This window comes from Dendropsophus ebraccatus, chromosome 4, assembly GCF_027789765.1.
Source record: "Dendropsophus ebraccatus isolate aDenEbr1 chromosome 4, aDenEbr1.pat, whole genome shotgun sequence".
Taxonomy (NCBI): Eukaryota; Metazoa; Chordata; class Amphibia; order Anura; family Hylidae; genus Dendropsophus; species Dendropsophus ebraccatus.
In genome coordinates this window covers 171,247,734-171,272,089 of record NC_091457.1, presented here as the reverse complement: position 1 = coordinate 171,272,089, position 24,356 = coordinate 171,247,734, and the positions used below count along the sequence as shown (strand labels likewise).

General features: G+C 45.1%; 2 protein-coding genes across 3 annotated transcripts in view; one reads left to right on the top strand and one right to left on the bottom strand.

Annotated features, from left to right (window-relative positions):
- The window catches only part of LOC138789136 (putative ferric-chelate reductase 1), a 567,372-nt gene that overhangs the window by 437,797 nt on the left and 105,219 nt on the right, over positions 1–24,356 (top strand). The window lies entirely within an intron of this gene.
- LOC138789389 (uncharacterized) lies at positions 7,962–8,600 on the bottom strand. The gene has a single exon (XM_069967999.1). The coding sequence runs from the start codon at positions 8,598–8,600 to the stop codon at positions 7,962–7,964; it is 639 nt and encodes a 212-aa protein (XP_069824100.1).

Here is a 24,356-nt window from a genome sequence, read left to right as displayed (position 1 = left end):
TGGAGATAAATCAGGAAGCTTTGCCTCCTAATTCACAGGTACAGACAGCAGGGAGCGGAGACAACGGCCCCTCCACAGGTACAGACAGCAGGGAGCGGAGACAACGGCCCCTCCTCAGGTACAGACAGCAGGGAGCAGAGACAACGGCCCCTCCACAGGTACAGACAGCAGGGAGCGGAGACAACGGCCCCTCCTCAGGTACAGACAGCAGGGAGCGGAGACAACGGCGCCTCCTCAGGTACAGACAGCAGGGAGCGGAGACAACGGTGCCTCCTCAGGTACAGACAGCAGGGAGCGGAGACAACGGCCCCTCCACAGGTACAGACAGCAGGGAGCGGAGACAACGGCGCCTCCTCAGGTACAGACAGCAGGGAGCGGAGACAACGTCCCCTCCACAGGTACAGACAGCAGGGAGCGGAGACAACGTCCCCTCCACAGGTACAAACAGCAGGGAGTGGAGACAACGGCGCCTCCTCAGGTACAGACAGCAGGGAGCGGAGACAACGGCGCCTCCACAGGTACAGACAGCAGGGAGCGGAGACAACGGCGCCTCCTCAGGTACAGACAGCAGGGAGCGGAGACAATGCCGCCTCCTAATTCACAGGTACAGACAGCAGGGAGTGGAGACAACGGCCCCTCCACAGGTACAGACAGCAGGGAGCGGAGACAACGGCCCCTCCACAGGTACAGACAGCAGGGAGCGGAGACAACGGCGCCTCCGTTATGGTACATAGGGACCAAATTTTAAATTAGAACATTCCAGGTACACAGTAAATATGACATTATGTATCCCATATTGTGAACACCACACCAGTGCTGCCGGTAGAAATGACCGAATCGCTCATCTAAACAATCGCTCATCTACACTTCATAAAGGCTACAAACAACTTGGCGTATCCACAGCGAGACTCGCTGCGGATCCCGGCCCTATACTTTCAATGGCAGACAATGTACATCCCTGCTGCGAGTTTGTCCGCAGCCCGCCCCTTTAACCCGCTGGCTGCCAGAGACTATACATTACCGGGTCCCAGCTCCGGCTTTCTTCGGCAGGTCCTGGCACGTCCCGCTGCAGTGCACTGATTGGCCGAGTGGGACGTGAAGACATCGGGAACAGCCGAAGCAAGCAAAAGCGGGAACCCGGTAATGTATAGTCTCCGGCAGCCGGCGGGTTAACGGGACGGGCTGCGAGTTTGTCTGCCATTGAGTAAACAGGGATGGGATCCGCAGCGAGTTTCGCTGCATATTAGCAGTGAGAAACTCGCTGCGGATACGCCAAGTGTGTTTGTACCCTAAAAAAAATATATATATATATATATATAGATACATGGGACCCCCTGTGCTTACTGCGCATACAGGGGGCGTGGCGCCAAATTGAATCTTTGCCTCAGTGCAGGAGAGCCTAGCTACACCTCTGATTGGCGCCCGCAGCCTGATACTTGGTCGCACAACCTATAGAGAAGATACCTGGGAACAGCGGCTTCTGGGAACCAGCAATGAGTCTCTTACAATGCTCGGCTGGGATCTTAGCTCGTTCCTCTTTGGCGCATTGCCGGCGGTCCCTGGAATATGAAGGCGCCTTCTCCAAGCGGCCATTGTGAGATCTCTCCACAGGTGTCTATGGGATTCAGCTCTGGACTCATTGCTGCCACTTTACACGTCTCCAGGGCTTTATCTCACCACCGTTCTCTAGGGCTTTTTAAAGTGTGTGTTGGGTGATTGTCCTGCAGGAAGACCCCTGATCTCTTAGGAAGACCCCTGACCTCTTAGGGAGACTAATAACAATATGATCTATAGCGCTATAGTTAACGGGAGGGTGATGTCAATCAAGTGATGGTATAATGTAAAACAAAAATGAATATAGGTTTATAGTAACTGTATACACAGTTGCTATAGTAGATAAACAGGTGACTACCCCAGGTTTGTGTTATAAAGTCATCACTACCCAGAGTGCACTGATATGGTCTTGTATATGACTACTCAGATGGTATCATTGGTCCTACCTCTTTTACGCTGGGATGAGGTCCCATTCGCATGTCCCTGAATTGCAGTCTTGCTTTAAAGAAGATATCGTCTTACTATATACAAACCATTCTCAGGGGATTTAGGGGATAAAGACACACTAGATGAATGGGATGCATTATTTCACAACTTTTCGAAACAAACAGTAATATTTGTCATTAATAAAAGGAAGGAACATATATTAAACATGAGCAAAGAAATAGCAACATTATTCGAATCCATCAAACCATGTAAAGAATACAAGGAGGTTAAGAAATTGACAACAAGCATCATATTCAGGATACACAATAAAGAGAAGGACATTATAGAGAAAAAAGAACGGAAATTAGAAAGGGATATTCACTTACAACGACTAAAAATGAATAAAGAAAATACACAATTTATTGTAGTGGATGAAATACGAGATGAGTTATCAATGCTAACCGTGCACGATGAAGACTCAAACGTGTCCACTGTACAGGAAATAGTGGAAAAAGAAGCAATAAACTTAGAGGAGATTAGAACTCATATCCCCTTGTCACCTATTAATATTCAAACTAAACGGAAAGATAAAGAATCAACAAATACAATACAAACGCCGGAACAGAACAATATTTTTCTGTGTAATCTTCCAACCACAAACAGATTTGAAACACTAACAAGCATCATGGAAACCGATATAGTTACAGAATCACCAAAGAATCCATTAGCTAGGGTCAAATCAGGACTAGAGAAAAAGGCGGAAATAAGAAAACAAGAAAACAACTACCACACAGGACAATCATCATCTCAAAGGTCCACTAACAAAAATAAAAATAAAGAAGCAATAGTGAAAAAATCTTAAAAAAAATTTTTTTTTTTCAACAACTGGGAGAAAAAGACAAAGAAGAGGCAACAGAGGAGGGAAACTCACCCGAAGAAAAAAGAAAAATAAGATAACAACAACATTAGAACAAAAAATAGAACAACCACAAAAAATGTATAACCTTAGCAATTATACACTAAAAAAGGGGGAAGAAAGTCTGCTCCGTAAAGGTCTCAAATTTGCACCAGCAAAACGATTGAATAAATTTGATGCATTTATAGGCATCAAAAAATTTACTAGAAACCTTATGTTGAAAAAGTTTTTTATAAGAAATCCCCAAATTAGTAGTCCTCCTGTAACCGAGAGTGGATATCTGCAAACTCAAAATTTTATCCACAGAATGAAACATCGGATGCATCACTACTTTTGAACATATGGTTATAAAAGATATAAGACAAATACCAACGAGGGAAAAAGATTATGGAGATAAAAGATGGAGGAACAATTTAGTCAAAAGTGAACAAGAAGAGAACAACAAAATAATTATTAGACCAGCAGACAAGGGGGGCCGTATAGTCATTATGGAACAAGAATACTACCATAAAGAGTCCCTAAGATTGTTGGGGGACAAGCAAACGTATGAACAACGTATGAATGACCCCACTTTCAAATATAAGAAGGAACTTGTAGGATTGGTAACTAATGGGGTCAATCTAGGGATAGTATCTACCACAGAAAAGAACTATATATTAAATGCTGCCCCCTATATTCCTATGTTTTACCACATCCCCAAAATTCACCTCCAGGGCGTCCTATTATATCGGGAATAAATAGTCTGACAGCCAATTTACCAGGCTATGTGGATACATTTTTACAAACATGCACTCAAAACCTGCCGGCTTATTTAAAGGACACCAAACACATTCTACAACTTTTAGAGGAAGTAAAATGGGAGAAGCACTTTATTTTATGCACTTTGGATGTCACTTTGTTGTATACTATCATACAACATGACAAAGGTAGAGAGGCTGTGGAATATTTTCTTAATAAATCTAAAAGTTTTAAACAGGAACAAATAAATTTTTGGGGGAATTGTATTACTTTTATATTAACGCATAATTATTTTTATTATGAAGGTGACTTTTACAGACAAAAGTGGGGGACCGCTATGGGGACGAAATTTGCGCCCAGCTATTCAAATTTATATGTAGGCCGCTGGGAGCAGGACCATATATTTCCCGACGGTAAGCTGGACGCGAATTTCGCCCTGTGGCATCGTTTTATAGATGATGTGGTGTTCATCTGGAAAGGGGGCAAGGACACTCTCGATACGTTTTTAAATAACATTAATAAAAATAGTTTTTACCTTACCTTTACCCCCGAGTACAGCCAAACAGAGATACACTTTTTAGATTTAACCATCTATATCCAAGATAATCAAATTTTAACTAAAACTTATTATAAACCAACCGATAGCAGAAGTTTTATCGACAGAAATAGTTGCCGAGCTGGTTATTAAACATCCCTAAGGGCCAATTCATTAGATTGCGCAGAAATTGTACTTTGAAAGATCAATACATGAAGGAAGCAACACAACTTCAAGAAAAATTCGCCTCAAAAGGATATGAGGTGGCAAAAATGCGACAAACTGCCCTAGAAATAGGGGGAAAAATAGAGAAGAATTTCTGCAAGATAAAAATACAAGGACAGAAGACAACATAATGACAAAAGGAAAAATATATTAAAATTCCAATTACCACCACATACAGTAAAGAGAGCCATAAATTCAGACAAATAGTACAAAAGCACTGGGACATTTTAAAGAATGATAAAATAATTGGAGATTAATTATCTGAAAAACACAATTTTATTTTTAAAAAGGCGCAAAATGTGGGTAATATAGTAGCCCCCACTGTTAAACGGCAAAATAAAAGAGAGGAAAGTAACAGATCAATACAGGGATATTTGGGGGAGGAAAATGGTTTCTTTCCTTGCAGGAGCTGCAAACCATGCAGAATAGCGGGTAAACCAACTATAATCACTTCAACTCAAGAAGGAGACATGACAATTCAAATCCTATACTACTATATATACTATATATACTACATCAAATGCCCGTGTGGAAAATTCTACATAGGAAGGACGAAAAGATCGTTGAATACGCGTATTACAGAACATGTATATAATATCGAAAGGAAATTCATGGGCCACCCTTTATCCCAACAGTTTGCGGAGCAACACTCGGGATCTTTTACACATGCACAATTCGCAGCATAGAGATAGTAGTGACAAATTAGAGAGGTGGTAACTACATTGAAAAAATGTCTAAGATAGAAACAGAATACATTTTTAAATTTAACAGTCTCATTCCTCACGGTCTGAATGCGGATTTAGAACTTTTTGCGTTTTTAAATTGAATATTCTTGGATCTATATATATATGTTTATTCAATCATTTTTTCTATCCCGTGGAGAGAACAATGAAAGAATCATGAATTAGGAACTCATAACGGATTATTAGTCAGGGTACAAACCCACTTGACGTATTTGCTGCGTGAATCAGTCTTAAAAATAAGCAGGCAAAACGCAGGTTGGCTTTATACAATTGTTCTGCGTTAAAATACGCAATTGCGTATTTTTGAAGCGTGAAGCTACATGGGTTTTTCGCACAGGTTGTTAACAACTGATGCTTTGCTAACAACAAGCTTCACGCTTCAAAAATACGCAATTGCGTATATTAACGCAGAACAATTGTATAAAGCCAACCTGCGTTTTGCCTGCTTATTTTTAAGACTGATTCACGCAGCAAATACGTCAAGTGGGTTTGTACCCTAAAGGAGAAATCAACCTCTTGGTAAATACTACTCACCCCAACATAGCTGAGAAAGGAAGAGGGATGATAGGTGGAGTAGTTAATATAAGGAGTCGGGATCATCTGACGAGGGCGACCGTAAGCTCGCTGAAACGCGTTAGATGTCTTTTTTCCCACATCGGCCTCCGTATCCACCATAGTGACGTCACTGAACTGTGGATTCCCCTTGTTTTACTCCACCACGCCGGGTGATAGGTATCAGCAGAGCCGCCGGCCGGGGACAAAGAGAACTTCTACATCTCCCTCCTACTCCTTGGACGATATCTTCTTTAAAGCAAGACTGCAATTCAGGGACATGCGAATGGGACCTCATCCCAGCGTAAAAGAGGTAGGACCAATGATACCATCTGAGTAGTCATATACAAGACCATATCAGTGCACTCTGGGTAGTGATGACTTTATAACACAAACCTGGGGTAGTCACCTGTTTATCTACTATAGCAACTGTGTATACAGTTACTATAAACCTATATTCATTTTTGTTTCACGTTATACCATCACATGACTAACATCACCCTCCCGTTAACTATAGCGCTATAGATCATATTGGTATTTGACTTTTTAGATTAACACTGAGGATACGGAATCCTCTAGATCTATATAGCAGCAAAATAGTTACGTATCTGTAGTGCAGCGCCGACGAGCGTGCAACTCTACGGAGTGCACACTTTTTTTACATATCTTTTAGGGAGACTCCTGACCTCTGAGGGAGACCCCTGACCTCTGAGGGAGACTCCTGACCTCTGAGGGAGACTCCTGACCCCTGACCTCTGAGGGAGACCCCTGACCTCTGAGGGAGACTCCTGACCTCTGAGGAAGACCCCTGACCTCTGAGGGAGACCCCTGACCTCTGAGGGAGACTCCTGACCTCTGAGGGAGACTCCTGACCCCTGACTTCTGAGGGAGACTCCTGACCTCTGAGGGAGACTCCTGACCCCTGAGGGAGACCCCTGACCTCTGAGGGAGACCCCTGACCTCTGAGGGAGACTCCTGACCTCTGAGGGAGGCTCCTGACCTCTGAGGGAGACCCCTGACCTCTAAGGGAGACTCCTGACCTCTGAGGGAGACTCCTGACCTCTGAGGAAGACCCCTGACCTCTGAGGGAGACCCCTGACCTCTGAGGGAGACCCCTGACCTCTGAGGGAGACTCCTGACCTCTGAGGGAGACTCCTGACCCCTGAGGGAGACCCCTGACCCCTGAGGGAGACCCCTGACCTCTGAGGGAGACTCCTGACCTCTGAGGGAGACTCCTGACCTCTGAGGGAGGCTCCTGACCTCTGAGGGAGACCCCTGACCTCTAAGGGAGACTCCTGACCTCTGAGGGAGACTCCTAACTCCTGAGGGAGACCCCTGACCTCTGAGGGAGACCCCTGACCTCTGAGGGAGACTCCTGACCTCTTAGGGAGACCCCTGACCTCTTAGGGAGACCCCAGTGTACACTGATGGAGGGGGATGACGATGGAGGGGGATGATGACGGAGGATGACGATGGAGGGGGATGACGATGGAGGGGGATGACGATGGAAGGGGATGACGACGGAGGGGGTGATGATGGAGGGGGATGACGACGGAGGGGGATGACGATAGAGGGGGATGACGATGGAGGATGACGATGGAGGGGGATGACGACGGAGAGGGATGACGACGGAGGGGGATGACGATGGAGGATGACAATGGAGGGGGATTACGATGGAGGGGGATGACGACGGAGGGGGTGACGATGGAGGGGGATGACGAGGGAGGGGGATGACGATGGAGGGGATGACAATGGAGGATGACGATGGAGGGGGATGACGATGGAGGCGGATGATGACGGAGGATGACAATGGAGGGGGATGACGACGGAGGGGGATGACGAAGGAGGAGGTCGACGACGGAGGGGGATGACGATGGAGGGGGATGACGACGGAGGGGGATGACGACGGAGGGAGATGATGATGGAGGGGGATGACGACGGAGGGGGATGACGACGGAGGGAGATGATGATGGAGGGGGATGACGACGGAGGGGGATGACGACGGAGGGAGATGATGATGGAGGGGGATGCTGACGGAGGGGGATGACGACGGAGGGGGATGACGACAGAGGGAGATGACGATGGAGGATGACGATGGAGGGGGATGACGATGGAGGGGGATGACGATGGAGGGGGATGACGATGGAGGATTACCATTACACAAGCGATAGGGGTGACAGACAGGAAAGTTACACGATCAACTACACATTACATGAAGGCAAATGGCAGCCTGGTACATGGGGAGAGGTGCCAAAGAAACAGGAATTTCTGATCATTGGCTATTGTTATGGAGCCACATGGAGGGGGATGACGATGGAGGAGGATGACGATGGAGGGGGATGACGATGGAGGGGGATGATGACGGAGGGGGTGACAATGGAGGGGGATGAAGACGGAGGGGGTGACGATGGAGGGGGATGACGACGGAGGGGGTGACGATGGAGGGGGATGACGACGGAGGATGACGATGGAGGGGGTGACGATGGAGGGGGTGACGATGGAGGGGGATGACGACAGAGGGGGTGACGATGGAGGGGGATGACGACGGAGGGGGTGACGATGGAGGGGGATGACGACGGAGGGGGTGACGATGGAGGGGGATGACGACGGAGGGGGTGACGATGGAGGGGGATGACGACGGAGGATGACGATGGAGGGGGTGACGATGGAGGGGGTGACGATGGAGGGGGATGACGACAGAGGGGGTGACGATGGAGGGGGATGACGACGGAGGGGGTGACGATGGAGGGGGATGACGACGGAGGGGGTGACGATGGAGGGGGATGACGACGGAGGGGGTGACGATGGAGGGGGATGACGACGGAGGGGGATGACGATGGAGGGGGATGACGATGGAGAGGGATGAGGATGGAGGGGGAAGACGACGGAGGGGGGTGACGATGTTATTCATCCTTAATGATTTCCAGAAACTAGGAGGAAATATCGGCCATATAAAAGCGACTGTTCTTCTTTGTGGCTCCTTAGCGGCTTCAAAACACGTTCTGCAGGTTTTGCACCAATGAGGCAAACTAATAAAATGGATAATCTGAATAGCTGAGCAATTCTCTGCCTTCCCTCCATGTCGGGAGCATTCGGAGCCAGGCCGGAGTCACGCCATTACCTTATAGTGAATGTTTATGACCTCTGACCTTTCTGCATGGCCGCAGGGAGCTACTCCCCATAGCAGGTAGGTTATGGGGGATGGATGGGTATCCCACAGCGAGATGGAGTGTGAGGGCCCAATATAACCCGTGCCTCCATCTTTATGTTATGCAATCCTATCATTCTTCAGATACCATCAGCGAGTTGTGGTGATTCCTGGAAACAATCAGCAGATGAGAAGTCCGGATACTGATCAGGTGATGTCATCGCTCTGGCGTCTCTGATGCTTCCCCTTGTACAGCAGGAATCCTGCCGCTTTCTTCGTACACAAATGGCGACATATGGTGAAAGAGCCGAGATGGAGCCTGAGCTCCAGAGGCATAGAATGGCGCTGAGCGACTTATCGAGACTTTAGAATGGCGCTGAGCGACTTATCGAGACTTTCGAATGGCGCTGAGCAACTTATCGAGACTTCAGAATGGTGCTGTACGACTTATCGAGACTTCAGGATCGCGCTGTACGACCTATCAATACTTTAGTATGGCGCTGAGCGACTTATCGTGACTTCAGAATGGCGCTGAGCGACTTATCGAGACTTCAGAATGGCGCTGAGTGACTTATCGTGACTTCAGGATTGCGCTGAGCGACTTATCGAGACTTCAGAATGGCGCTGAGCGACTTATCGTGACTTCAGAATGGTGCTGAGCCACTTATCGAGACTTCAGAATGGCGCTGAGCGACTTATCGAGACTTCAGAATGGCGCTGAGCGACTTATCGTGACTTCAGAATGGCGCTGAGCGACTTATCGAGACTTCAGAATGGCGCTGAGCGACTTATCGTGACTTCAGTATGGCGCTGAGCGACTTATCGTGACTTCAGGATTGCGCTGAGCGACTTATCGTGACTTCAGGATTGCGCTGAGCGACTTATCGTGACTTCAGGATCGTGCTGTACGACTTATCGTGACTTCAGGATTGCGCTGAGCGACTTATCGAGACTTCAGAATGGCCCTGAGCGACTTATGGTGACATCTCCAGAGTGGATTACAGGACGGCCATAGGAATGAGATGGGCCTCCCGTGTATTTGTGACTCCTCTATTTACTTTACATTTATTGCTAATCTTCCCCATTTACCTTAGTGGGTCCTCCATAAGAGCGCAGTATTATAGATCTGACTGCAGAATTGCTGCACATCTGCAGTAAATAAAATTTGTTCTATCTCCACAATCCGCCCCATAGTTTATAAAACATCTGGATGAGGCGCACCCCCCATCCCCCCCCATCCCCCCCATCTCCCCCCCATCCCCCCCCCATCCCCCCCATCTCCCCCCCATCCCCCCCCCCCATCCACCCCATCTCCCATTATCACCGGTTGACAATGAGGTCTATTTCTCTGGTCTCTTCTTATGACTCCCTCGGAGAGATTGTTTGCCGCATTGCGCCCTCTAGTGGAGGAGAAATAAATTGCGTCCTGGCGTGTAATGAGGAAGCCAGACACCTTCGGGATTTCTTCCACCAGGCTAAGGCCGCATTCACACAATTACTCTGGGAATCACGGAGGGAACGGACGTGGAATCTCTACTGGACGGTTTTCCCAGGGAAACTGGTATAATGTCTGTGGCACTGTAGGGACGGCGCGGCGCAGCTGATACAGCATGACATTGGTACATCATGGCGTGTGGGGAATACTCCAGGACAGGGATTTCACGTCCATTCCCTCCGTCATTCACAGAGCGAGCACATCGTGTGAATGCGGCCTAAGGCTCATCTTGGGGCCGTGTGTTCGGCGTGTGGTGAAAGCGTACATAACAACCGCTCAGGCCGGTTGCTAGGGACACGATGGCGGGGTCCATAGCAACCAGACTGCTTCTCATGTTTTGCTCTACTCTGCTCTGCTATACCTCGTAGTCCGGGTGGCCAGGGTGGCCAATAAACATAAGGTGTAGTGTGGTCACTGGTCGCTGACTGACAGCTGTCACACCAGTCAGTATCTGGACAGGACCTGGAGCCCCAATCACACCCGGGGCTGGAACCCCAGGCTCCATAAGTACCGTCCCCTGTTTCCCAGTCCTTGCCTGCGATAGTGCCTAGTTTACTAGTGTATCCTAACCCAGCAGGTTTCCTGCATTTACATTCTGCTTACCTGACCTCAGCTTTTGACCTCTGACCTCTGACTACCCCCTTGGATACCACTTTGTACTGCGCTGTCTGTTTGGTATTGGCCTTGGACTTCTGACTTCTCTTTATTGTGTTTTGTCTGTCTTCTATCGTTCTGTGTTTCACTCAGTGAGGCCTAGGGGCCGCTGACCAGTTGTCCGCTGCCGTTTAGGGCAGTAGAGGCAATTAAGCAGGGGCAGCGGGGCAGGTGCCATCTTCAAGGCTTCGCCTGTCTTTGTCTTCCTGTCTCCTGCCTAACAGCTCAGCTCTCTATCTAAATACCTCAGCCACGGCAGGGTGGCACCCGGCACTCTCTGATAACACCCAGTATATCTATGGCCGTTGTGTCTACATCTTCTCTAGCCCCAGGTTTGCTGGTATAAAGCTACAATCAAATTACACCATGGTGGCCCGTTGGGAGTGAGCGGTGGGGACACTTGGGGCTCCTTGCCCATAGGTCGCTACTAAGTCTATATCCTCTCAGACTGAAGCCGTAGTTTGCTGCTCCCACCACCAGGTGTCACTATTAAGGGTTAACTGATGTCTGTATTGATTATATTAGAAGAAAAAGCGAGACGGGGCACTTTCTGGTGTGGTAAATCTTAAGGCCATATTCCACCAAGAGATCTGACGACAGATTATCTGCCAAAGATTTGAAGCCAAAGCCAGGAGTGGATCTGAAAAGAGGAGAAATCCAGTCTTTCCTTTATGACCTGATCTCTGTTTATAGTCTGTTCCTGGCTTTGGCTTCAAATCTTTGGCAGATAATCTGTCATCAGGTCTGTTGGTGGAATAGGGCCTATAGTCAGTCTATGAAACAAAAGAAATGGGGGGTTTCACTCACCTAGAGGAGCTGTGCAGATATATAGGGACAACTCTATAGAGAGTATATATATATACAGCTCCTCCACCGCGACTGGCTCCAGGGTCCTCCGCTCCAAGCTGGAAGGAACAATATGGATAGATCTGGGATGGCGGCCCTTTTGTGTGGAGGTATTGGGTGTCACACATCGGATCGCCCGCCACAACCGCAGAAACAACACAAAACTTCAGAGTGAACCAAAAAATAAAAACTTTTCTTAACGCAACACGTTTCTGCGCTATATTCCATGTGGAGTGACACCCCAACACCTGCAGCAGGGCCTCCATCCCAGGTGGTTCTGTGTGGGATTATATGTATTTCAAGCCACTCTCTGCTAATTCTATGTTTAACCAATCCCTGAGCTAGCTACCTCCGAGGTCACTGCCCTATCACAGAGGGTTATCTTGGTCCCTTTGCCCAATCAGATCCCCCCCCTCCCCCGAAGGGCCATATATTTAGTGGGGTTGGGACTAGTTGAGGCAGATTCTTGTTACATTGTTATAGAGAGCGAGAGAGAGAGAGAGAATACAGAGAATCTACTAAAGAGATCCTTCCAGGCCCTGGCCTGAGGCCAGGACCTATTTGCGGGACGTTATGCAAGAGATTCTTCTTCTAACAAGCCTTATCTTCCTAGCCATGTGTGGCTAGTGACTAAAGATGGTAAGGCTGCATTAAAGGGAATCAAGGGACAACCCTGTCTATGCTGGATAGCTATTCTTCTTTCAGGTATAAGTCAGTAATTCAGCTAAGTACAATAAGCCGAATCTCTATTGCAAGCTGCTAGGTTTCCTAAGGGGGTCGCCCTGATGGCTAGCTCTACCCACAAGGTGGGACCTACAACCCTGGATCTGTGTCACTCTGTGCCCATAGACAGCATTAGGTGGAAGTTCATACCTGCGGGTGTAGGTAACTCTTCTCTAAAGCCCCCACAGCTGAGAATTAAAGGATCTATAAAGGCCCCGTAGCCTGAGCCAGCCATAAGCCCACTACAGCTCCCAAGTCACCACTGCTAAACATAACCAAGGGTTAACTCAAGTCACTGCCACATCGTCAGTATAATCTATATTCAGAGACTATTTTATCCATTCTCTGTATTCTTCTCACTGCCAAGGTTGTCTTTTGGCTTATCTGCCAGCTGTGATCCATGGAATACACGTGTGCATTGTCTGCTCGAGATCCATCAACTGGGAGCTGACTGTCTATTGTTCTAACAAGACTGTGTGTGTGTGTCTATCTATCTATCTATTTATCTATCTATCTATCTATCTATCTATCTATCTATCTCCTATCTATCTATCTATCTATCTATCTATTTATCTATCTATCTATCTCCTATCTATCTATCTATCTATCTATCTATCTCCTATCTATCTATCTATCTATCTATCTCCTATCTATCTCCTATCTATCTATCTCCTATCTATCTATCTATCTATCTCCTATCTATCTCCTATCTATCTATCTCCTATCTATCTCCTATCTATCTATCTCCTATCTATCTATCTATCTATCTATCTATCTATCTATCTATCTCCTATCTATCTCCTATCTATCTCCTATCTATCTCCTATCTATCTATCTATCTATCTATCTATCTATCTATCTATCTCCTATCTATCTCCTATCTATCTATCTATCTATCTACCTATCTATCTATCTCCTATCTATCTATCTATCTATCTATCTATCTATCTATCTCCTATCTATCTATCTATCTATCTCCTATCTATCTATCTATCTATCTATCTATCTATCTATCTATCTATCTATCTATCTATCTCCTATCTATCTATCTATCTATCTCCTATCTATCTATCTATCTATCTATCTATCTATCTATCTATCTCCTATCTATCTCCTATCTATCTATCTATCTATCTATCTATCTATCTATCTATCTATCTATCTATCTATCTCCTATCTATCTATCTATCTCCTATCTATCTCCTATCTATCTATCTATCTATCTATCTATCTATCTCCTATCTATCTATCTATCTATCTATCTATCTATCTATCTATCTATCTCCTATCTATCTATCTATCTATCTATCTATCTATCTATCTATCTATCTCCTATCTATCTATCTATCTATCTATCTCCTATCTCCTATCTATCTCCTATCTATCTATCTATCTATCTATCTATCTATCTATCTCCTATCTATCTATCTATCTATCTATCTATCTATCTATCTTCTATCTATCTATCTATCTATCTATCTATCTATCTCCTATCTATCTATCTCCTATCTATCTATCTTCTATCTATCTATCTATCTATCTATCTATCTATCTATCTATCTCCTATCTATCTCCTATCTATCTATCTATCTATCTATCTCCTATCTATCTATCTATCTATCTATCTATCTATCTATCTATCTCCTATCTATCTATCTATCTATCTATCTATCTATCTATCTATCTATCTCCTATCTCCCTATCTATCTATCTCCTATCTATCTATCTATCTATCTCCTATCTATCTATCTATCTATCTATCTATCTCCTATCTATCTATCTATCTATCTATCTATCTATCTATCTATCTATCTATCTATCTATCTCCTATCTATCTATCTATCTATCTATCTCCTATCTCCCTATCTATCTATCTCCTATCTATCTATCTATCTATCTATCTATCTATCTCCTATCTATCTATCTATCTATCTATCTCCTATCTATCTATCTATCTATCTATCTATCTATCTACCTATCTATCTATCTCCTATCTATCTATCTATCTATCTATCTATCTATCTATCTATCTCCTATCTACCTATCTATCTATCTATCTATCTATCTATCTACCTATCTATCTATCTCCTATCTATCTATCTATCTATCTATCTATCTCCTATCTATCTATCTCCTATCTATCTCCTATCTATCTATCTATCTATCTATCTATCTATCTATCTATATATCTATCTCCTATCTATCTATCTATCTATCTTCTATCTATCTATCTATCTATCTATCTATCTATCTCCTATCTATCTATCTATCTATCTCCTATCTATCTATCTATCTATCTATCTATCTATCTATCTATCTCCTATCTATCTATCTCCTATCTATCTATCTATCTATCTCCTATCTATCTATCTATCTATCTATCTATCTATCTCCTATCTATCTCCTATCTATCTATCTATCTATCTATCTATCTATCTATCTATCTATCTATCTATCTATCTATCTCCTATCTATCTATCTATCTATCTATCTATCTCCTATCTATCTCCTATCTATCTATCTATCTATCTATCTATCTCCTATCTATCTATCTATCTATCTATCTATACTGTGGAGATGAGTGGCACTACAGGTCTCAGCGATGCGGGTGCTCGTTGGCTTGGTTCTGACCACGAACCCTTGATCCAGATAAGAAGTGATAACCAGCGGCACACCAATTGTGTGAAGAAAACGTGATGATTTATTCGTGAATCAAAACATCTCAGCAAACACAGTCCAGCACGACGTTTCGGCGGGAGTCCGCCATTTTCAAGTGCAAGGTAGTGAACTTCAGTGCTCATTTAAATACACACATGATTACAAAGGCATACACATGATTGGTGGACATAATCTGTCAGTCTCTGTAAGGGACCAATCGGTCCTAAATAGTGATTAAAAAAGGTGAAAAAGTGCTTCCACACGTGATAATAAGTATGGTTTCAATATACAAAAACTCACTTGAAAAGATATTAAAGTACAACTAATATTTTTGTACATTATAGGAGTAGACAACATCGGGTCATTTTTAAGAGGTACGCCACCATGGGTGCTAGAAAATAATTAACCGATGGCAATACTGAATATTAATAATGCACTTTGTGCAGCTGTACACATAATCGATGTATGGACCGCATAGAATTAGGCCGAACTACCCACTGGTCGGAGGCTCCGTTGATCTTCTTCCAGCAATAGGATGAAAGGTCGGCGGGTAGGAAACCAGGACTCCACAATCGCACGGGAACCGCGCGCACAGTGTGAACCGGTTCCAATCCTCTTTCCAAGATGTGGGTATTTGTCCAGTCAACAATAAATGAACGACTATTGGATGAAAATAACGTGGCGTTAACCTCTCTAGCCCGGTGTGTTCACTCTTAAAGTGCAGACCAAGTCTAAAATCAAAGAAAAAATGGTAAGTATATGACATATTAATAGACATAATGAGGAAATATAATAAAGAAATAACTTGTAAAGTTCACTACATATTATCCCATCCTCCGTATAACAGAGAGCCAGGATAACAGTTGACATGAGGATTATGCTCTATCTGAACATAGCAGTAGTCACTTTGTATTCAACATTTAGACCTGTTGGTTTATGGTTTTAGAACGAATTGAGCCATTAAAACGAGGGGGCAACAGACAAACAATCCTTATGAAAAGAGAATTGTTTTGGATACATGAGTTGGGGACCTTACAACCAACAGGTCTAAATGTTGAATACAAAGTGACTACTGCTATGTTCAGATAGAGCATAATCCTCATGTCAACTGTTATCCTGGCTCTCTGTTATACGGAGGATGGGATAATATGTAGTGAACTTTACAAGTTATTTCTTTATTATATTTCCTCATTATGTCTATTAATATGTCATATACTTACCATTTTTTCTTTGATTTTAGACTTGGTCTGCACTTTAAGAGTGAACACACCGGGCTAGAGAGGTTAACGCCACGTTATTTTCATCCAATAGTCGTTCATTTATTGTTGACTGGACAAATACCCACACCTTGGAAAGAGGATTGGAACCGGTTCACACTGTGCGCGCGGTTCCCGTGCGATTGTGGAGTCCTGGTTTCCTACCCGCCGACCTTTCATCCTATTGCTGGAAGAAGATCAACGGAGCCTCCGACCAGTGGGTAGTTCGGCCTAATTCTATGCGGTCCATACATCGATTATGTGTACAGCTGCACAAAGTGCATTATTAATATTCAGTATTGCCATCGGTTAATTATTTTCTAGCACCCATGGTGGCGTACCTCTTAAAAATGACCCGATGTTGTCTACTCCTATAATGTACAAAAATATTAGTTGTACTTTAATATCTTTTCAAGTGAGTTTTTGTATATTGAAACCATACTTATTATCACGTGTGGAAGCACTTTTTCACCTTTTTTAATCACTATTTAGGACCGATTGGTCCCTTACAGAGACTGACAGATTATGTCCACCAATCATGTGTATGCCTTTGTAATCATGTGTGTATTTAAATGAGCACTGAAGTTCACTACCTTGCACTTGAAAATGGCGGACTCCCGCCGAAACGTCGTGCTGGACTGTGTTTGCTGAGATGTTTTGATTCACGAATAAATCATCACGTTTTCTTCACACAATTGGTGTGCCGCTGGTTATCACTTCTTATCTATCTATCTATCTATCTCCTATCTCCTATCTATCTATCTATCTATCTATCTCCTATCTATCTATCTATCTATCTCCTATCTATCTATCTATCTATCTATCTATCTATCTATCTATCTCCTATCTATCTATCTATCTATCTATCTATCTATCTATCTATCTATCTATCTCCTATCTATCTCCTATCTATCTATCTATCTATCTATCTCCTATCTATATATCTCCTATCTATCTATCTATCTATCTATCTATCTATCTCCTATCTATCTATCTCCTATCTATATATCTCCTATCTATCTATCTATCTATCTATCTATCTATCTATCTATCTATCTATCTCCTATCTATCTATCTCCTATCTATCTATCTATCTATCTATCTATCTATCTCCTATCTATCTATCTCCTATCTATCTATCTATCTATCTATCTATCTATCTATCTATCTATCTCCTATCTATCTATCTATCTATCTATCTATCTATCTATCTATCTCCTATCTATCTATCTCCTATCTATCTATCTATCTATCTATCTATCTATCTATCTCCTATCTATCTATCTATCTATCTATCTCCTATCTATCTATCTATCTATCTATCTATCTATCTATCTCCTATCTATCTATCTCCTATCTATCTATCTATCTATCTATCTATCTATCTCCTATCTATCTATCTATCTATCTATCTATCTATCTATCTCCTATCTATCTATCTCCTATCTATCTATCTATCTATCTATCTATCTATCTATCTATCTCCTATCTATCTATCTCCTATCTATCTATCTCCTATCTATCTATCTATCTATCTATCTCCTATCTATCTATCTATCTATCTATCTATCTCCTATCTATCTATCTATCTATCTCCTATCTATCTCCTATCTATCTATCTATCTATCTATCTATCTATCTATCTATCTATCTCCTATCTATCTATCTATCTATCTATCTATCTATCTATCTCCTATCTATCTATCTATCTATCTATCTATCTATCTATCTATCTCCTATCTATCTATCTATCTATCTATCTATCTATCTATCTATCTCCTATCTATCTCCTATCTATCTATCTATCTATCTATCTATCTATCTATCTATCTCCTATCTATCTATCTATCTATCTATCTCCTATCTATCTATCTATCTATCTATCTATCTATCTCCTATCTATCTCCTATCTATCTCCTATCTCCCTATCTATCTATCTATCTATCTATCTATCTATCTATCTCCTATCTATCTATCTATCTATCTATCTATCTATCTCCTATCTATCTCCTATCTATCTATCTATCTATCTATCTATCTATCTATCTATCTATCTATCTATCTCCTATCTCCTATCTATCTATCTATCTCCTATCTATCTATCTATCTATCTATCTATCTATCTATCTCCTATCTCCTATCTATCTATCTATCTATCTATCTCCTATCTCCTATCTATCTATCTATCTATCTATCTATCTATCTCCTATCTATCTCCTATCTATCTATCTATCTATCTATCTATCTATCTATCTATCTCCTATCTCCTATCTATCTATCTATCTATCTATCTATCTATCTATCTATCTATCTATCTATCTCCTATCTATCTATCTCCTATCTATCTATCTCCTATCTATCTATCTATCTATCTATCTCCTATCTATCTATCTATCTATCTATCTATCTATCTATCTCCTATCTATCTATCTATCTATCTCCTATCTATCTCCTATCTATCTATCTATCTATCTATCTATCTATCTATCTATCTATCTATCTCCTATCTATCTATCTATCTATCTATCTATCTATCTATCTATCTCCTATCTATCTATCTATCTATCTATCTATCTATCTCCTATCTATCTATCTATCTATCTATCTATCTATCTATCTATCTCCTATCTATCTCCTATCTATCTATCTATCTATCTATCTATCTCCTATCTATCTATCTATCTATCTATCTATCTATCTCCTATCTATCTATCTATCTATCTATCTATCTATCTATCTCCTATCTATCTCCTATCTATCTCCTATCTCCCTATCTATCTATCTATCTATCTATCTATCTATCTATCTATCTCCTATCTATCTATCTATCTATCTATCTATCTATCTCCTATCTATCTCCTATCTATCTATCTATCTATCTATCTATCTATCTATCTATCTATCTATCTATCTATCTATCTCCTATCTCCTATCTATCTATCTATCTCCTATCTATCTATCTATCTATCTATCTCCTATCTCCTATCTATCTATCTATCTATCTATCTATCTATCTCCTATCTCCTATCTATCTATCTATCTATCTATCTATCTATCTCCTATCTATCTCCTATCTATCTATCTATCTATCTATCTATCTATCTATCTATCTCCTATCTCCTATCTATCTATCTATCTATCTATCTATCTATCTATCTATCTCCTATCTATCTCCTATCTATCTCCTATCTATCTCCTATCTATCTATCTATCTATCTCCTATCTATCTCCTATCTATCTATCTATCTATCTATCTATCTATCGCCTATCTATCTTCTATCTCCTATCTCCTATCTATCTCCTATCTATCTATCTATCTATCTCCTATCTATCTCCTATCTATCTATCTATCTATCTATCTCCTATCTATCTATCTATCTATCTATCTATCTATCTATCTATCTATCTCCTATCTATCTATCTATCTATCTATCTATCTATCTATCTATCTATCTATCTCCTATCTATCTATCTAACCTGTATTGCACTACTACCACTACTACGTTACCTCAGTAAAGACTCAAGTTTCAAATTGCTTGGATTTACTGCTCTTTGCCCTGATGGAGGAGACCATGGTGGCACATTGGGGGGGGGGGGGGGGGGGGGGACACTCGGGGCTCTTTGCCCTGATGGAGGAGACCATGGTGGCACATTGGGGGGTGTGGTGGGGACACTCGGGGCTCTTTGCCCTGATGGAGGAGACCATGGTGGCACATTAGGGGGGGGGGGACACTCGGGGCTCTTTGCCCTGATGGAGGAGACCATGGTGGCACATTGGGGGGGGGGGACACTCGGGGCTCTTTGCCCTGATGGAGGAGACCATGGTGGCACATTGGGGGGGGGGGGACACTCGGGGCTCTTTGCCCTGATGGAGGAGACCATGGTGGCACATTGGGGGGGGGGGGGGGGACACTCGGGGCTCTTTGCCCTGATGGAGGAGACCATGGTGGCACATTGAGGGGTGTGGTGGGGACACTCGGGGCTCTTTGCCCTGATGGAGGAGACCATGGTGGCACATTGGGGGGGGGGGGGGGTGGTGGGGACACTCGGGGCTCTTTGCCCTGATGGAGGAGACCATGGTGGCACATTGGGGGGGGGGACACTCGGGGCTCTTTGCCCTGATGGAGGAGACCATGGTGGCACATTGGGGGGGGGGGACACTCGGGGCTCTTTGCCCTGATGGAGGAGACCATGGTGGCACATTGGGGGGGGGGGGGGGGGGGACACTCGGGGCTCTTTGCCCTGATGGAGGAGACCATGGTGGCACATTGGGGGGGGGGGGGACACTCGGGGCTCTTTGCCCTGATGGAGGAGACCATGGTGGCACATTGAGGGGTGTGGTGGGGACACTCGGGGCTCTTTGCCCTGATGGAGGAGACCATGGTGGCACATTGGGGGGGGGGGGACACTCGGGGCTCTTTGCCCTGATGGAGGAGACCATGGTGGCACATTGGGGGTGTGTGGTGGGGACACTCGGGGCTCTTTGGCCTGGTGGAGGAGACCATGGTGGCACATTGGGGGTGTGTGGTGGGGACACTCGGGGCTCTTTGGCCTGGTGGAGGAGACCATGGTGGCACATTGGGGGGGTGTGGTGGGGACACTCGGGGCTCTTTGCCCTGATGGAGGAGACCATGGTGGCACATTGAGGGGTGTGGTGGGGACACTCGGGGCTCTTTGCCCTGATGGAGGAGACCATGGTGGCACATTGGGGGGGTGTGGTGGGGACACTCGGGGCTCTTTGCCCTGATGGAGGAGACCATGGCAGCCTTCATGGAGAAAAGTTTGCGTCACGGCCGGACACAGAGACTTGGACGTTACCATGGAAGAAGACACACAATAACAAGATGGCCAACATAGCCCAGTCACTTGAAGGCTGTTTTAGCCTGTAAATAGGAAACAGCAAAACAAAACGTATTACCTAATGAGGGGCTTCACTATACCTGGAGGAACTCTGGGGCAACCCTCTTGGCTCCTCAGGGAGGTGGAGAGACTGTAGGCACAGCCCCCCGCATAGTGACCACTGGTCCTATGTTGTAGGTTACCTGCAGTTGGTCTTGAGTCGCAGGTCCTGAGTCCCTGGCTGTCACAGTGGTGGCTGTTGATTCAGCTACAGATGTGGTAGCTACTCTGCTGAGAACGGTCACTTGCTAGGTGGTTAAGTGTGACGCCACTATGGTGGATGGTCGGTGGAATATAGCTCAGCCGGTTAGGAGGTCGGTGTGACGCCAGTGCCAACTCTGCACACAGGTGTGATGGTACACCTGCTTTTAGTTCTTCTGTGGCTGGCTATATTGCTCCCCAATGGTCGGTGACCTGCCGGGTCGTGATGGGTCCCTCGGGCGCTTCTCACGGTGGTCCCAGTAGAATAAATAACACTTTCTTTACTGGCAAGTCTCTGGTAATACAGGTGAATAATACGTGACTCATACAGACTTGCTTTCTCTAGATCTGCACTGAGAGTTGCTGAGGTAGAGAGTAACATAGCGGTGCTGACTTTGTTACGTGCTGAGATGAGTAGAGAGTTCAGAGTAGTGGAGAGGAGTTTGTCTTGAGAGACCCAACCCAATGTAGTACTGTACTCTGCCGGAACTTTGGAAGAAGAAGAAGAATACTTGAGAGAAGAAGAATACTTGTGCCTGTGTTTCAACCTTTGTCACTATACCACCTTTTGCCCTGTATTGCAGAGTTACCCGTCCTACCAGGGTGACAAGCCCCAGTCCTAGTTACCTGAGTTCAAAGTATCCCAAATTATCCGGTGTCACCTGCACTGCGAGATAGAGTACGTAGGCGCTTGGCTGCTTTGCTCTCTCTGGATCAGTTCCTCTGCTTTAGGAGGAGTCCTGCACTGTGTAGATATGTTCACGGCATGGGTTGGGGTGTTCTCTGACTTGTCCTCTCTTTAGTGCTTAGCACTGCATCATTAGTGGAAATGTTGCTTTCAGAAAGAAAGTCTCTGTGTTCTTCATATGTGTTTCCTACCACACTCCAGACTAGACTGACTGAACCCCAGGGGTTGTGTGTGTATAAAGAACAGGGATAGGTAGAGAAAGAACAGCATCTCTCATAGGTTGGTACAGACCAGGTGGCACATAAACAGTAACCCTTGAATGACTACAGCTGTGCAACATAAAACATTGCATAAAAACAATACTGGCACCTTGTGGTAAAACAAGAGAATGCACCTTTATTACCACTGAAGGGATAACTTTCTGACCGGTAACACCACACAGACATTTTGCATTGGTGATACTGCTCTCACATCCCATCCCAGTTGGTAGAGGGTGTTAGTTCAAAGGAAGGGTGTTCTGCTGCCACTTGCCCCGGTCACTCATCACGGGGGTATAATCCACAATCTCCCCAGGCCGCAGGTTGCTGGCAGGGAGGTAATTGCTCTTGATGGCCGCCTGTCCAAAAGCAGCCAAACCTCAGGATCCTCGTCTTTCTAGGGGTCTGACCTGGTGCAGGCTTCTCAGACCATTGGATGTATTTCCTCTCTAGGTCCGAAGCGTCCACCGGATAGTAACAGCCTCAACCTCCGCCACATGGCAGAAGGACAGGGACCTTCCCCTGCAGAACTGGAGACCCCTGCCTGGAGGACAGGAGCAGAGACAACCCCCCCCCCCCCCTGCAGGACAGAAGCAGAGACAACACCCCCCCCCCCCCCCCCGCCTGCAGGACAGGAGCAGAGACAACCTCCCCACCTGCAGGACTGGAGCGGAGACACCCCCCCCCCCCCCCCCCCCCGCTTGGAGGAGAGGAGCGGAGACACCCCCGCCTGGAGGACAGGAGCGGAGACAACCCCCCCGCCTGGAGGATTGGAGCGGAGACCCCTGACCCCCCCTCCTTCCCATCATCCCCCTCCCCACGTTGATCCAGGGTATCGAGTCTCATGCATAACATCTCATCGGTGTCCCCTGCCTTTGTTCTTTTGAGGCCCTCATCTCCCCGTCTTCCTCCCCACGTCTTCCCCCACGTTCACCTCTTTCCCTGTTTTGGGACTGTGTACTGGACTCGTTGGGACTCCAGCGTGGGCATCAACGGGCTTACCTGTTGCAGTGGGTGGGAATGTCATGATGTGCTCTGTCTGCAATGGTTCTCTCCCCTACCCTTTGGTCCCCCCCCTTGGAGTTCTCCCCCGTAACCTCAGCCTCTCTCCCCTGCTCCCCCCCTTCCCTGTCCCTCCCTCCCCGGTCCTTCTTCCCACCCCTCTCTCCATATGTCTGTCTCCCGACCTTCCCCCTTCTTTCCCAGGGCTTCCCTCCCTGTTCTCCGCCCCCCTTACCCCTGTTCCCTGCTCCTTCTCCCTCCTATGTGTTTCCCGAGGTCTCCCGGGTGTCCAGTCTGTAACCCCGCTGTCCTTTTCAGTATGTTGACAGTCTACCTATGGCTTGCTCTGGTGGCTTTCTTAGTTCTAGTCACTAGAGGGCGCCGGTGTTCTACCTCTCTCGCTATTGCACTGTTCTGTTTCTCTGTACAATGCTCTCTTGTCAGTTGGACAGGATGTTTTTACTTTTTCAGCTAGTGCAGTTTTTTGTGCATTCTCTGGGTGTCTTTTCTCTAGCGCTCCCCTCATTACCCTCCTTTATCTCCTCTCTCTCTTTTTCGGGTTGAGCTCCCACCTTGATTTTCTTTTTAGAACTCATTGGCCTGGACTGTGTTTCCCGGTTTACTCTTCTGCGTTTCCCATTGTGCAAATCACAGGTTCTTGGACGGTGGTCCGTAGGACTCCCGCCCTCCCTAGTGTTGGGGGGGTTTGCCTCCTGTTCTTCTTGCTGTCCCCTCCTTCCCCCTTTGTCCCAGTTTTGTCTCTTTTTTCTCTCGTTCACAGGTTTGCTCCTCGCTGAGCCATGTCATTGGTGCTTTGTTCAATGCACAAGGTCTGAATGT